General features: G+C 39.4%; 1 protein-coding gene across 1 annotated transcript in view; it reads left to right on the top strand.

Moving 5' to 3' along the window:
- Positions 1-13,716, top strand: part of SNX18 (sorting nexin 18) — a 29,826-nt gene extending 16,110 nt beyond the window's left edge. Inside the window, exon 2 of the mRNA XM_015086141.3 lies at positions 11,027-13,716. Coding sequence (XP_014941627.2) covers positions 11,027-11,280 — 254 coding nt within the window. The 3' untranslated portion in view covers positions 11,281-13,716. The remainder of the gene's footprint in view (positions 1-11,026) is intronic.
- The last annotated feature ends 200 nt before the right edge of the window (positions 13,717-13,916 follow it).

Genomic DNA, 13,916 nt, shown 5'->3' with positions numbered 1-13,916 from the left:
GGCATGACACAAGGCTTTTCCCTAGAACAAACTATCTCAGGAACAGACCAAACTCAGAGGCCTAGATTCTTTAAATGATTGATTCTTACATCATCTGGCAGCCAGTTTTTTTTTTCTTTTTGCAGTTCATTACCCTTGTGTCTCTCTTCGAAGCCTCATTTTAAAAATTACTCAAAAGTTCTTTTTGCCATTTATTATATTTATGAATTGAAAGTGAATTTTATATTAATTTTACCTTTGGATTTTGATAGTTCTCAGCTGTAGGGACCTTTAGTCCCTTCAGAAAATTGCTTTCACTGAATTAAGTTCAGTGTTACTATTGGCACCCCCTGGAGGTTATTATTGTCCTCTAAACCAGGAGCCCACTGGGGATGATTTGACTCAGGAATCGAGTTTTGAGAACCCGGAGATGGTTCGTGGGTTGCTTATCCCTGAGATGTGGCTTCTGAGGGGCCTGTCGCTGAGCTACCCTTGTGCATTGTGTTGGGGCTCCTCTGAGGGTCTTTGAGGTCATGGGTGGGGCAGTCTCAGTTGGGAACTAACTACTTGGGTTGAGAAGCTGGGCAGACCCAGGTCACATGCAGCCCGATACTTTCAGTAAAGTTATTTACTTTTCCTGAATTTCACTTTCCACCTCTGAAAATGGGAGTGATAATTGCTTTTCTTTCGGGGTTAAATAGAAGGAAAAGAGATATGCAAAGTGCAGAGCATAGATTTGCACAGTGGTATGATTCACAGACTATTTTGCCTGGATGGACAGCCATTCTGCCTCTCTCTGTTAAGTGCATATTGGCCTTTATTTTTTGAGATGTTTTATTAAAAAAAATACCAAAAAGTAAATATTGGAGCAGAAAGGGGAGAGAGTAATCAACCAGTGGGTGGGTGGAGACCTAAAGGGAGGAAGGAAGGGGGTGGGGCAGAAGCTAATGGGGAGTTAGCAGGGATGAGAGGGTGTGGGGACCAGTGATGAGAGAATAAGAGCAAATTGGCCACGTTGACCAAATTAGCATTTTCTTTCAAAGTTTTATGTGTTGGAGGGAATGAAGAAAAACAGGCCTAGTCCAGTCTTGGGCAACTTCTACTTTGCTGTGTTGCCTTTCAGCCCGCCTCCTGTTCTGTCCCCCATACCGTGGCTTTGGTTTTCTGGGGCAAGGCCCTGGGAAGACAGAAAATCTAGTTAATGTTTTTGCCACATTCATGATTTCAAAATTAAATAAAGTGCTGGCTTCTTTTTTCCTCCTCCTCTTGTTTTTTTTAAAAGGGAGAAAATGTAGCCTTTGGATCCCTGTTGCTTAGTGACTAGGCCTTTTGTATAATTGGTCTTAGGAGGGACAAAACATCCTGAGTGTAAGAGATTTGGTTGAGGAAAGGAAGGCAAAGTTCAGGTGCTGACACTGGCCCCAGCTGGAGGTGGGGGGCAGCTGGGGCAGCCAGCAAGCTCCTAAGGGCCCAGGAGGTGGAAGAGAGGGACACAGAGAGGGAAGCTGAAAGGAGGCCACACAACTTCTACCACTGAGTTGAGGGCTCTCCCAGGTTAAAATGCCTGAAGCAGGGAAGTGTTTGAGAGGCTCCCCACCCCACATGCCCATCTCACTTTGCTGGGTCAGAAGTTGCCAGGAAAGTGATGTCTCTCTGGAAATCAGAAGGAGATAATACAGTGTAGTGTACTATGACTGACTACATTTGCTGGTGGCTTAGTTCAGCCTGCAGTGGGCCCTTGATTCGTGCTCATTGGCTGGATGACACCAGACCTTCACTGCTCTTTTACAAACACCAAAATGACACAGAAATGCTCCTTAAGCAGTTTTTGCTGATGGAAATAATTTAATGCTATGTAAATAATATGATGCTTTTGAAAATAGTGCTGACTTCCTGGATCATAATTAATCTATGAAATGAAATTTGTTTGAGTTGGAGTCCTTTAGAGTTATAATATTAATGAGCCCTGTCATATGATTAAGTTCCTTAGTTGTAATTATTTTGTATTCTTTAGAAACATGCATAATGTAATCCCTTGGAAATTGAGTACATATGGATTATGAACCAGGATGTAGTTATTTCATGCTTCGCTCTTTCCAGCCTGAGCGTGCTTTAAAACTGTGCAAGATGGCTCACACTGGTAAGATTCAAAGAAAATGGTCAGAGAGGGGTGGGATTGAATTTAGGACCTGAGTTCTGCAGAACTTTGGCGATGGGGAAGGGGACAGAGTGCCTCTCTTTGAGCCTGGGCAATTGCAGTAAGTATAAGCATGAATCTGTTGGGAATTTTGCATGTGCAGAGGTAGATAACAATGCCAAAGAAGTCCAGGAGATTTTGTTAATAACAGGTCCCAAAGCAAAGTGAAAAAATACTGGTTTAGTTTTCCTTTTATCACTCCCAGTGTGGAAAGGGACGGACCCTCTTCACTGGAGTGCAGCAGAGGCCCTGCAGGGAATGTTAAATGCAAAGTGGCAGGACTGGCTGGCAGGTAGGGGTTGGGGATTCTTTGTCATGAGCTAGCTGTGGTACTTTGGACAAACCACTTAGCCACTTACTGGTAAGATTGAGAGAAATTGTACCAAAGACTCTTCTAAGGTCCTTTCAGCTCTTCAACAACAACAATAAAAACAAAGCCAGCTCCCCCCCCCCCCCCCCCACACACACACTCACAAACTCTGGGGACCGCCTCTGCCCTTGTCACCTCAGACTCAGCCCTACTGACTTCTCCAGTGGGTATCTTGTCAGGGGTGGAGTGAGGAGAAGGAAGTCCTCAGGGTTCCTGCTCCCCCTTTTGCAATCAAGTCTTAGGGTTATTGGTTCCTCAGTGAACTTTCCGTTTTGTGGAGAAATTCTAATACTCACCCAGCTAATTTAATAATTGAGTGCTCAATTGAAAGTTCATTCTTAACCTGTAAGCCTTTTGGGGAGGAGGCTTCTCTGTGTTCCTTCCTGCCTCCTTCCACAGCACTCCCTGAGGGAGAGAAACAACTGTGTTAGACTCAGCCCCTGTCCTGGAGCGCAGCTGGCTTACCCTTGCCTGTTTGGGAGCATAGTAATGGGGAATGGTTGAAATATGTTGCCTTGCTTTCAATAATAACTTTTTCCTATCCTAAAAATACGTTTGAAGAACATACACTGTTTCATGTGTTACCTTCTCACAAGTTTATTTCCTTCTATGTTACCATTCTACTGGCTATTTATTTTCTGGGAAGAATGTACTCACATTGCTCCGTATGGTCAGCCCCTTCTTATTTAATCTCAGAATTTAATACTTGCCTATGTTCTCTTTTCATAATAAAATCTTACTCAGTTCATAGCATATTCCAGACGCAACTACCTATGTCTGTTAGCCCAAGAAACAATTTCATAATGATGTATTTCTATTCCCCAGTTTAAAATGTTTTTCCCTCTGATCACTCCTATTTAAATTTTCTTTTGTTTTAAAACTGTTGTCCTGACCATGAATATTACCAGGTCTCTTGTTTAATCCAGCAGTGACCACTTTGTACCTTAGACTTTATTGTGTAATGTCTCTGCTGTATTCTTTCATTTCCTTTTTCTGTTTTGAAAGCCGTGTGGCGGTGTGATGTTTATGAGGGAGGGGGCTGGCAGGAGGCAGATTCCTCCTAAATCAGCCACTTAAAAGGTAGAGATTTTGAAAACTTTTGCCTGTTTTTATATTTATTCTATGATAAAAATGTGTGTTCGCTTTGTTCTTTAGATTCTGGGCAACGCTTTTGGCTTTTATTTATGCTCCTCTTGGGTTTGGTAAAAACCAGTACAGCTGAGAGAATGCTTACATGATGCAGTAATGCCTCGTTACAGCTCGCAGCTGGTTACAGCGAACCTCTGCTGTTGCTTCTTAAGCAGCTACAAACCAATTTTTAAAGTGATCCTAAAAGTAGCAAGTGTATACTGATCTAACTCTGTCCCAATATTTTTTTTCTCCAAACTTTCACTCCTTAGGGGCTACTACACCTGATTCAAAATTTGTCTATTTCTGCCTTTCTTGTGATATTTAAAATTCTCAATATGAAAATATGTGAAGTGTAGAAATACGTACAGATAATTCCCAGTTTGAGAATTGTCAAATCAGCTGTGGGAACATAGCTACTTATGACAAAACCCAAATTCTAGTTCTAATAATACTATTTCATTCACCTCCAACCAGTATTTGTAATATCAGTTCTATTGGAAAAATATGTTCCTGTGTTCATCTTGACAGGACCCAGGGTTTACAAGCACAGTGGGTAGAGATAGGGTAGAGGGAAGCTTCTGGGGTCTTCAGAAAGCAGTTCTGTTTGTCAGTCCCCAAGAATTTAAACATAAACACCCTTGCAATTTGTTCACATGGACAGCTTGAGCTGTTTAAAAGATGTCACTTTTTTTTTTCTCCCGCTTATTCTCAGGCAGTAAACTGGTCAGTTAACTTATACAATTAGTTTACTGAGTAATTTGACTTTATCTTTCTTGTAAGAAAGAAATCACACTAAACCCTTCCTGTGTGTTAAATGTCTATGGAAAAACTAGCTGGAAGGTTGTGAGATGAATATTTAAGACCAAAATGGTTTTCTTCTTAAAAGAAATAATATTTTTTTTAAACTTTGCAAAATATTTTACAAAAGGTAACTTTATTATTATTTTTAAAATTGGTTTAGGATGTTGTTTTCATCCTGAACTTTAACAGTCAGCTGCTGTATACTCAGAGGAGGAACTAGGCTGCTGTCACTTCAACTCAGGATATATTCAGGAACTCTTAATGATTTTTTAAAAAGTATATTGCTGTCAACCTGTTTTACTGTTAATCTTCTTTCTTCTGAAGGCAGATCTGGGAGTAAGTCAGCTACATTTCAATTAAAAGAGGTTGTTTTAAAATTTGTTCTAGAGGTGCCTGGTCAGTGAGTTAAGTGGCTGACTTGGGCTCAGGTCATGATCTCGCTGCTCAGTGAGTTCAAGCCCCGCAAGCCCGCGTCTGTTGGGCTCTATGCTGAAGGCTCAGAACTTGAAGCTGCTTTGGATTCTGTGTCTCCCTCCCTCCCTCCCTCCCTCCCCCTCCCCAGCTTGTGCTCACTCTCTCTCAAAAATAAATAAACATTAAAAATATTTTTTAAAATAAATTTGCTGTAAATTTATGGTACAGTTTTGTGGAGACTAATCTTCCTTGCTTAAACATGGCACTCACTATGTATAGTGAGTGTACAAACCAGTTCCTGTTTGTACTTCTGTGAAGTTAATATATGCCACTTTGTATAGGTCCTTCATTGTTTTAGGCACATAAGTCACCTTAAAAAATAATTTGAGCTCCCTAAAACAGGAACTAGGTCTCTTTTTTAAAAAAAGTCACTTATATCTCCTGTCATCTTGCTGCTGTAATCCTGATACATTATGCTAATGGATTTGAATTGCATTAAGTGGGTTAAACCAGAATTCCAAGTGGAATTGGCCTTTGGGTACTTACTCTCCTCAGTGATTTGTTCTGTCTTTCCTAGTTTGCCAAATAAATATTTTTTTCTGGGATGACTAACTACATCAGAGCAAAGAAGCAAAGCCTATATATCCTTAAAGGGATTGTATGTTACTATTTCTGGTTGTAGTTCTTAATTTATGTAATCTTTTTATACGATCTAGGCAGATAGAACAAGAGAGAGAAAGAGATGCCTTCCCCCCCCACCCCCGCCCGTGTATATTTGGGCTTAGATTTTTCAAAATCATGAAATATGTGCTGCTTTTTCAATGTTTTGTGGCACCTAAGTGTTGTTACCAAGACAAGAAGATCAGACATCTTGTAAATATTAAATTGCTTTACAGGCATAATTAGTGAATTGAATGTGGTTAAATAAGATTCCAGAAGGAAATTTTCAGAACCTATATAGTTCTTTTACATATTCACAAGGCCTTCTGAATTGTATATCAAAACAGAAGCCAGGGACTTCATAAGGGAGGTGGCTTATGGTGCAGGAACCTCAGCCACGGGTGGGGGGGTGGGAAGTGGGTGGAGAGAAGAAGGAGAAATACCTGATCCTCACCTGCCCACTTTTATCCCCCAGCATCCTGCTCACCTAGGTCCACCTGGCTTTTTTGCCCATTCAGGCTTTAATTTCTTTTCTAAATATTTCTAAATAGTATTTACTTTGAAGTCAATCGTGCATTCACATCCCATCTCCATATCTTACCTGGTTACCTGGCAAATTTGATGCTCAAAGAGGTGGAGTAGCTTCTTCAGTTTCCTTGTGAAAATAAGAGTAATGTCTGTTGTAAAATTGCAGTAGGGTTAGTGATAGTATATGAAAAGTGCCTAGGGGAAGAGGGGCAGAGGAAGAGAGAGAGAATCCCAAGCAGGCTTCATGCTCAGTGCAGAGCCCTACACGGAGCTCGATCCCACGACCTGAGATTATGACCTGAGCCGAAATTAATAGTTGCTCAAACAGTTGAGCCACTCAGATGCCCTATATATATTTTTTATACAAATATAATTAATTACAGTGTCAGGTGTACAACGTAGAGATTCAGAATTCCGTACGTTACTGAGTGCTCATCAAGATAAGTGTACTCTTGATCCCCTTCACCTGTTCCACCATCCTCACCACCCACCTCCCCTCTGGTAACCACCAGTTTGTTCTTTGTATTTGAGAGGCTGTTTTGTTTGTCTCTTTTTTCCCTTTGTTTTGTTTCTTAAATTCCATGTATGAGTGAAGGCGTACGGTATTTGTGTCTCTCTGACTTATTTCACTTAGCATTATACCTTCTTCATCCATATTATTGCAGATGGCAAGATTTCATTATTTTTTTTTATGGCTGAGTAATATTCCTCTGTGTGTGTGTGTGTGTGTGTGTGTGTGTGTGTGTGTGAGAGAGAGACACATCTTTTTAATCCATTCTCTCGAGGGCACTTGGGTTGCTTCCATATCTTGGCCATTGTAAATAATACTGCAATAAACATAAGGGTGCATATATCTTTTCAAATTAGTGTATTCATTTGCTTTGGGCAAATACCCAGTAGTAGAATTACTGGCTCATATGGTAATTCTATTTTTAATTTTTTGAGGGACCTCCATACTATTTTCAACAGTAGCTACACCAATTTGCATTCCACCAAGGTGCATTCCACCTTGCATTCCTTCCAAGAAAAGGGTTCCCTTTTCATCACATCCTTACCAATACTTGTTATTTCTTGTGTTTTTGGTTTTAGCCATTCTGACAGATGAAGTGATATTTCATTGTGATTTTAATTTGCATTTCCCCTGATGATTAGTGATGTTGAGCATCTTTTCATGTGTCTGCTGGACATCTACATGTCTTCTTTGGGAAAATGTTTAGGTCCTCTGCCCATTTTTAATTGGATTATTTAATTTTTTGGTGTTGAGTTGTAGAAGTTCTTTATATATTTTGGATATTAACCCCTTATCAGATATATCATTTGCAAGTATTTTATCTCATTCAGGAGGTTGTTTTTTTGTGTTGATGGTTTCCTTTGCTGTGCAAAAACTTTGTATTTTTGTATAGTCACAGTTTAATTTTGCTTTTGTTTCCCTTGCTAGAGAAGACATATCTAGAAAATTTTTTGACAGATATCAAAGAAATTACTGCCTGTGTTTTTTTTTTCCCTAGGAATTTTATGGTTTCATGTCTCACATTTAGGTCTTTAGTCCATTTTGAGTTTATTTTTGTTTATGCTGTAAGAAAGTGGTCCGGTCTCATTGTTTTGGTGTCTAGTTTTCCCAACGCTATTGTCTTTTTCCCATTGTAAATTCTTGCCTCCTTTGTGATAGATTAATTGACCATAAAAATGTGAGTTTATTTCTGGACTCTATTCTGTTCTTTTGACCTATGTGAATATTTTTATGCCAGTACCAGACTCTCTTGATTACTACAGCTTTAGTATGTCTTGAAATCTGGGATTGTGATATATCCAGCTTTGTTCTTCTTTTTCAAGATTGCTTTGGCTATTTGGGGTCTTTTGTGGTTCCATACAAATTTTAGAATAATTCTTAGCATATATTATTTGCTGGTTTGGGAAGCTACTATTTATTGTTTTTATATACCTGTTTTCCTGCCAACTTCCCACGCCCAACCTTGTCCTCAGCACAGTGCCTGGCATGTAGTAGGCCCTCTGAGCATTTTCCCTCGTGACACGATTTCACATGTTATCTTGAGAAAGACATATTTAACTCCCATGCAGAATTACATACTTTGTGGTCCTGTTTCACTTCATGTCCTGGTTGTGTGCCTGTCCTCCGTGGGCTTTGCCAGGTGGCTTCCTTGAGAAGGAAGGGAGGGAGGGCAGGGACTTGATGCTGAAATGTTTGAATCTCTCTGTTTTAGCAATGTGCTCTGTAGACATCAGGTCCTTCATAAACATTTGTTAAATCAAATCCTTGCCCAGAGCTGAGCCTTTTGGGACTTGAAGGTAGGAACATTTGTGTGACTTACTAAATTGATAATTGGGAGAAAAACGAGTCTTAAATTCCCGTTGGCTCTTTCAGGATGTACACTTAAAACACTTAAAGGTGTTAAATGGCAAAAGGTCCTTAGGCCTCAGCAAGATTTAATACTTGCTGTTGGGTCCAGGAGTTTTGAAAATGTATGCCCATGTGATAAATTGCAAACACCTGAGACTCATTCTCTTTTAAGTTGGTTTTTAGAGATGCGCGATGTGCAATGCCATATCATGGGGGTAGTTTCTAAGAATATGGTTGTCATTTAGAGTTGGACATTCACCCAGCTCTGGGCCAGGCTTCGGAGCCCCCGTATGCAGGGCTCTACTCTGCAGGCTCTGATGACTAGAACGAGTGATCCTTGGAGCATATTACCAGTGTGGCAGCGTGTGCACAGACATGTCACGGAGGCACAGGGTAGGATGCTGCATGTGCTTGGTGTGTGCCCCGTGGGCTTGGGCACCTGCGAGTGGAATCATCATAAAATAGTCAAATTACCTGAGACTTTTCTCTTAACTTCCTGTTTTCTCTCTCTCTTTGCCATTTTAAACATGCATTTCATAATTTCATATTCTCAGTCGTCTTGTTAAAAAATGTTTCCTTTAATTCTGTCTCATTATGCTTTCCTGGTCTTTTCCACTTCAGTTTTTGTATGTAACTTGTGAGAGATGGACACACACAAGAAAGATAAATTTGCTATGAACAATGATTTCTTTCTCTTTTATGGGGAGGAGTTCTTTCTCTTTGATATAAATGACAAGCAGGCGGATTTTATGGCTTTGCTCCCCTGCCAGGGGGCAACAGCAGAAGAGTGAAAAGTGCCACACTTTAAAGGGACGGCTTCCTGGTGGAATTGGTCAGGTGGAATTGAAGCCGTGTTAATGCCCATGACTTCTCTCTACAGAGGAGACCCCTCGTCTCTGCCATGGGGTTAAGTGGGGTCTCTACTGCTTTTCACTTAAAGACCTCGTGTAGAATAAATAAATGAAAATGTATACACATACCTGCATATGTATGTGTGACGCTTGTCGTTGGGTTTTAATTTCTCAGGTCTTTGAGCTGTGTCAAAAAATTCCCCCCAAAACAAACATACTGTTTACCCTCCAAGGGTTTTATGTAATGCTAGGTTTAACTCTGTATTATTTAGGAGATTTGAAGAAGTTTAGAAACAGGGCTTTTCCCTTTGTGTATTTCATCATTAGCTAAAACTGAATATTTCTGAAACAGAATTCCTCAGCTTTCTCACCTCCTCCTAAACAGGCTCCCTTCTTTTGTCCCCCTTGGTGTCATCATGGTGAAGACTGCCCAGCCAGGTGTGGTAGAGGTTTCTCTCTCATCCTTCATCATGGTTTAGTAGAATAAGTGCTAGATGGAGCCAGGAAGGCCGAATTCCTGAGGTGGCCATGAGCAAATGATCTGAACTTAATCATCATTCTTTTCCAAGAACCCATGAAGGTCCTTTGTTTCCTACCCCTAAATATCCTTGGCTTTTTGTGTCTTCACGTGGCACCTGCCAGAGTGATTGTCCCCTTCCTTCTCCCTTGGACATACTCTGGTGACATTTCCTTTTTTTTTTTTTTTTTAATTTTAATTTTTTTAATGTTTGTTTATTTTTGAGAGAGAGAGCACAAGTGGCAGAGGGACAGAGAGAGAGGGAGACATAGAATCCGAAGCAGGCTCCAGGCTCTGAGCTGTCAGCACAGAGCCCAGTACGGGGCTTGAACTCACTAACGGTGAGATCATGACCTGAGCCAAAGTCGGATGCTCAACTGACTGAGCCACCCAGGTGCTCCTCTGGTGACATTTCTTGACAAGAGGCTATGACACCTCTGGCTTCATTCCCAGATCATCATTAGGGCAGACTCAAAACTCATTAGTCCTTACAGCCCTGAAGAAAAGGTGGCAAATTCTTACTTCACAGGCCTCATGCTCCAGGTGTGGGTCTCCTGATAGAACACGGAATGGCCCCCTCATTGCCAATAAGACACAGGTTTGGCCAGCCCCAGTGAGGGTGGCCTCCAGTTGTACACTGTCCGCATTTCCAAGTCCCCTTCATGACATGAATAATTTCTAAAATACAACCCAAGTTGGCACTAACAAGTTTCAGAGTGTGGTTCTAGGGTCTTATACGGTATCTCTTCAGTGAGACTTTCTGAGGAAGTAGATTTGCATCTTCTGTGGGGCATTGTGTTTATAGATAGCTTTCTTAATATATTTGTGTGCAATGGTGTCACACCCTTTCTCTTAAATGAAAATCGCAGTTTCTTGGTTTGTATTTTTAGAGACCATTACTTGCAGTTTATTATCTGTTCCGTATAGTATCTCTCCCTGGAAGAGATGAAACCTGTTATAGGTACTTGGTCAATGGCAGGTGCTAGTTTTGAGAAGTGAAATTGCAGCAACGGTGGTGTTTTCAGTAACCCTATCAGGTTCCTTTGTTTTTAATAAGTAATAACACTCATCCCTTTAAGTTCCAAAAGGCTTGAAATAGTGTAGGCAAGTATTTATACTGCAGGAGTCTGTTTGCTATGTAGCTATGTTGTTAGGATACGTGTGTGTGTGTGTGTGTGTGTGTGTGTATTTAATTTTTTTTTTTTTTTCTTAACTACAGGAGCTCTTACCAAAGTAAAGGAGAGTAGGCGACACGTGGAAGAAGGGAAGATGGAGGTCCAAAAGGCTGATGGCATTCAAGATCGCTGTAACACTATTTCTTTTGCCACTTTGGCTGAAATTCACCACTTCCATCAAATTCGAGTAAGAGACTTTAAATCACAGATGCAGCATTTCTTACAACAGCAAATAATATTTTTCCAAAAAGTGACACAGAAGTTGGAAGAAGCTCTTCACAAATATGATAGTGTTTAATGACTGGACATTGGGTTGTGGACTTTTTTCAGTTCAAGGATATTTCTACAGCAGAATAAAAACTGCTATCAAAGAGCTATTGCCAACTATCAGTGGTGGTACAAGGATGGTTTTGTGTTCAACTGAAGCTCTGCTGAATATATAATTACGTAGGAAAGAAACAGTTAATATGGTTATATAATAGAAACAGTACCACACATTGTAACTAAATTATACTATGTATGCCTACACTACCATTGTAACTTTTGGAATAATGATTATACTATTTGCCTTATTGCTTTTTGAAGTATGGGTATTTTAGTGCATACTTTGTAGACCTCAAAACCCATGAAGGGTCTCAAAGAAGCTGGCTGGATAAAAGCCTGCTGCGGATGCCTTTTTACTCTCATAGATTGGGATTACCTAAATTCAACCTATTCTCTGTTTACAAACTCCAACTAGAGCAGCTATGCGACTTTGTGCCTTTAAACTCTTGGTTTTTCATTTCTCCACCCCCTCCCTTTTTTTTTTTTTGTAAGTAACCACAACTTTTCTTGATTGAAAGAGTGAAAGGCCAGCAGTGCATACAATGACAAACCTGTTGGTAACCTCATATTGGCGCTGGGGGCGGGGTGGGCGGTCAGCTGTCATCAGTTTGCCTGGCAAGTTTTGTCTCCCGACACACTCTGGTGAGGGCAACCGAGGGAGACCTGATGCTCATCTTGGAATATGAAGTCTATTAGGGAATAAAATGGTGCCACTCTGTTCCTTAGATGCTGTAGTAGCATAGCCTCTTCACACAAGTGTCCTAGAAACTTGGCGTGGAGATCGAAACCAACATGTCTTATAACACAGAGAAGGAGGAGTCTAATCAGTTGGGGACACAAGCACAGAATCAGTGATGACACATACCTGGTTTAATTCTTAAGAGGGTTTTCTTTTCTTTTTCTTTCTTTTTTTTTTTATCTTGAAGATTTTAATATTCAGTGTGTGTGTGTGTGTTATTATTTTTTTTTAATGATCTACACTGTTAACTGATTGAGACTCCACTGTGATTCACTCGTTTACTTAATCAAAAACTTTTCAGGGATGTCTGTAAAATTCAGTGTTATACGTGATTGAAAGTAGCGTTGGTTGATCTAAGGAGGGACCAGAAATAATTACTATTCCAAATGCTGAAGGAAAAAAAAAATGTGTTTTTTTTTTTCATATTGTAAGCCCCCAGGACATTTAACCTTAAAAATTATTTTAAATATATTCTATTATTATAAGGGAAATATGAATGGCCGATAAATACCAAAAAGATTCAAAAGCAGCTTAATTTAAAAAGCACAAAGAGATTCTGGCTTCAAATGCCAAAATCTCCATGTTTTTATAGTTGCTGAGCTATAAGTAATGTGATTCTTGAGTTTACAGATTGAAAAAGTGTCACTGAAAGGTCAAAGTATCTACTGTTTTTATGAAGTCAAACTTATGCTGCCTCACAAATCCCTGGATATTGAAATGGTAACACAGAAGTAAAGAGGTCAATTTGAAATATTGGTGAGTCACACTGATTAAAAAAGACAGGGTCAGTTTTCAGACACTCAAAAAAGAAACGGTTATTGAAATAATTACTCAACAGCACATTTATTCTAAAAAAATAATCTCATATGGGTTGAATTTTTAAGATCAGAGTGTTGTAATTTTGATGAAATTTTTATACCTTAGGTAACTTAGAGCCAGATTTAACATCATGTGGCTTTGTTTCTATTACAGATATGTGGAATTGTGGAATTGTAACCAAATATATTGTTCTCTAAAAAGTAACTTTATCTTGTTGATTGCAAAATATAGTTCTATAAAAAAAAAAAACCCATATATCTATGTTAATTTTATTGCAGAAGTTTGGAGATTATAATTATAGCATTTAATTTAAATCTGAGTCTGTATTGGACAGATAAGCACTATGCTTTTCAAATGATTTGAAAATCAGTTTTATTTGCCTCTTTATTTTGATGGTGGTTTGATTCTTTTTTTTTTTTTTTTTTTTAAGTAAAGTCACTAAAGATGTGCAGTGGTAGCATGGAAATTATCTGAGGTGTCTTGTTATGATTGTGCTTTAGCCAGGGTGGACATAGCTTAAATTATAAAAACTAAAAATTAAAGTACAAGGAGGTATAAGTTCATGCTGCCTACTTAGAAGAGAACTTTTGTTCTTCATAACTACATAACATTATAATGCCACTGATTCATAAGGGGTTTAAATGAATTCTGTGGGGTAGGACACCAGAATTATTAGTGTTCATTTTCATCTAAGATCTTTATTTCTCTAACGTTCTTGGTCCTATTGAAACATTTCAGTATACAAAAATACTGCAATGTTAATACCCAAGAGAAAAGCCATCATAATGTGTATGCTGGTCATTATGATCAGTGTGGTACAATTTTTTAAAAAATAAACTATCATGCCCTTCATGCCATTATTTGTCTTTATTTCTATAATTTATAATTTCGATACGTGATGTATTTATGACATGAGGGTGTCCGCCTGAGCTGGTTTTGCTATTCTAATTACAGACGGACTTGTTGATGTGCTGTGATTGTCATGCAGTGAGACTGGTTTTGCAGCCGTGCATTATATACAACCCCCATTATTCGCCCAGTCTGTTGTACCT

Source organism: Acinonyx jubatus, chromosome A1 (assembly GCF_027475565.1).
Source record: "Acinonyx jubatus isolate Ajub_Pintada_27869175 chromosome A1, VMU_Ajub_asm_v1.0, whole genome shotgun sequence".
Lineage (NCBI taxonomy): Eukaryota > Metazoa > Chordata > Mammalia > Carnivora > Felidae > Acinonyx > Acinonyx jubatus.
The sequence above is the reverse complement of the archived record's forward strand: the minus strand, read 5'-3'. Positions and strand labels throughout refer to the sequence as shown.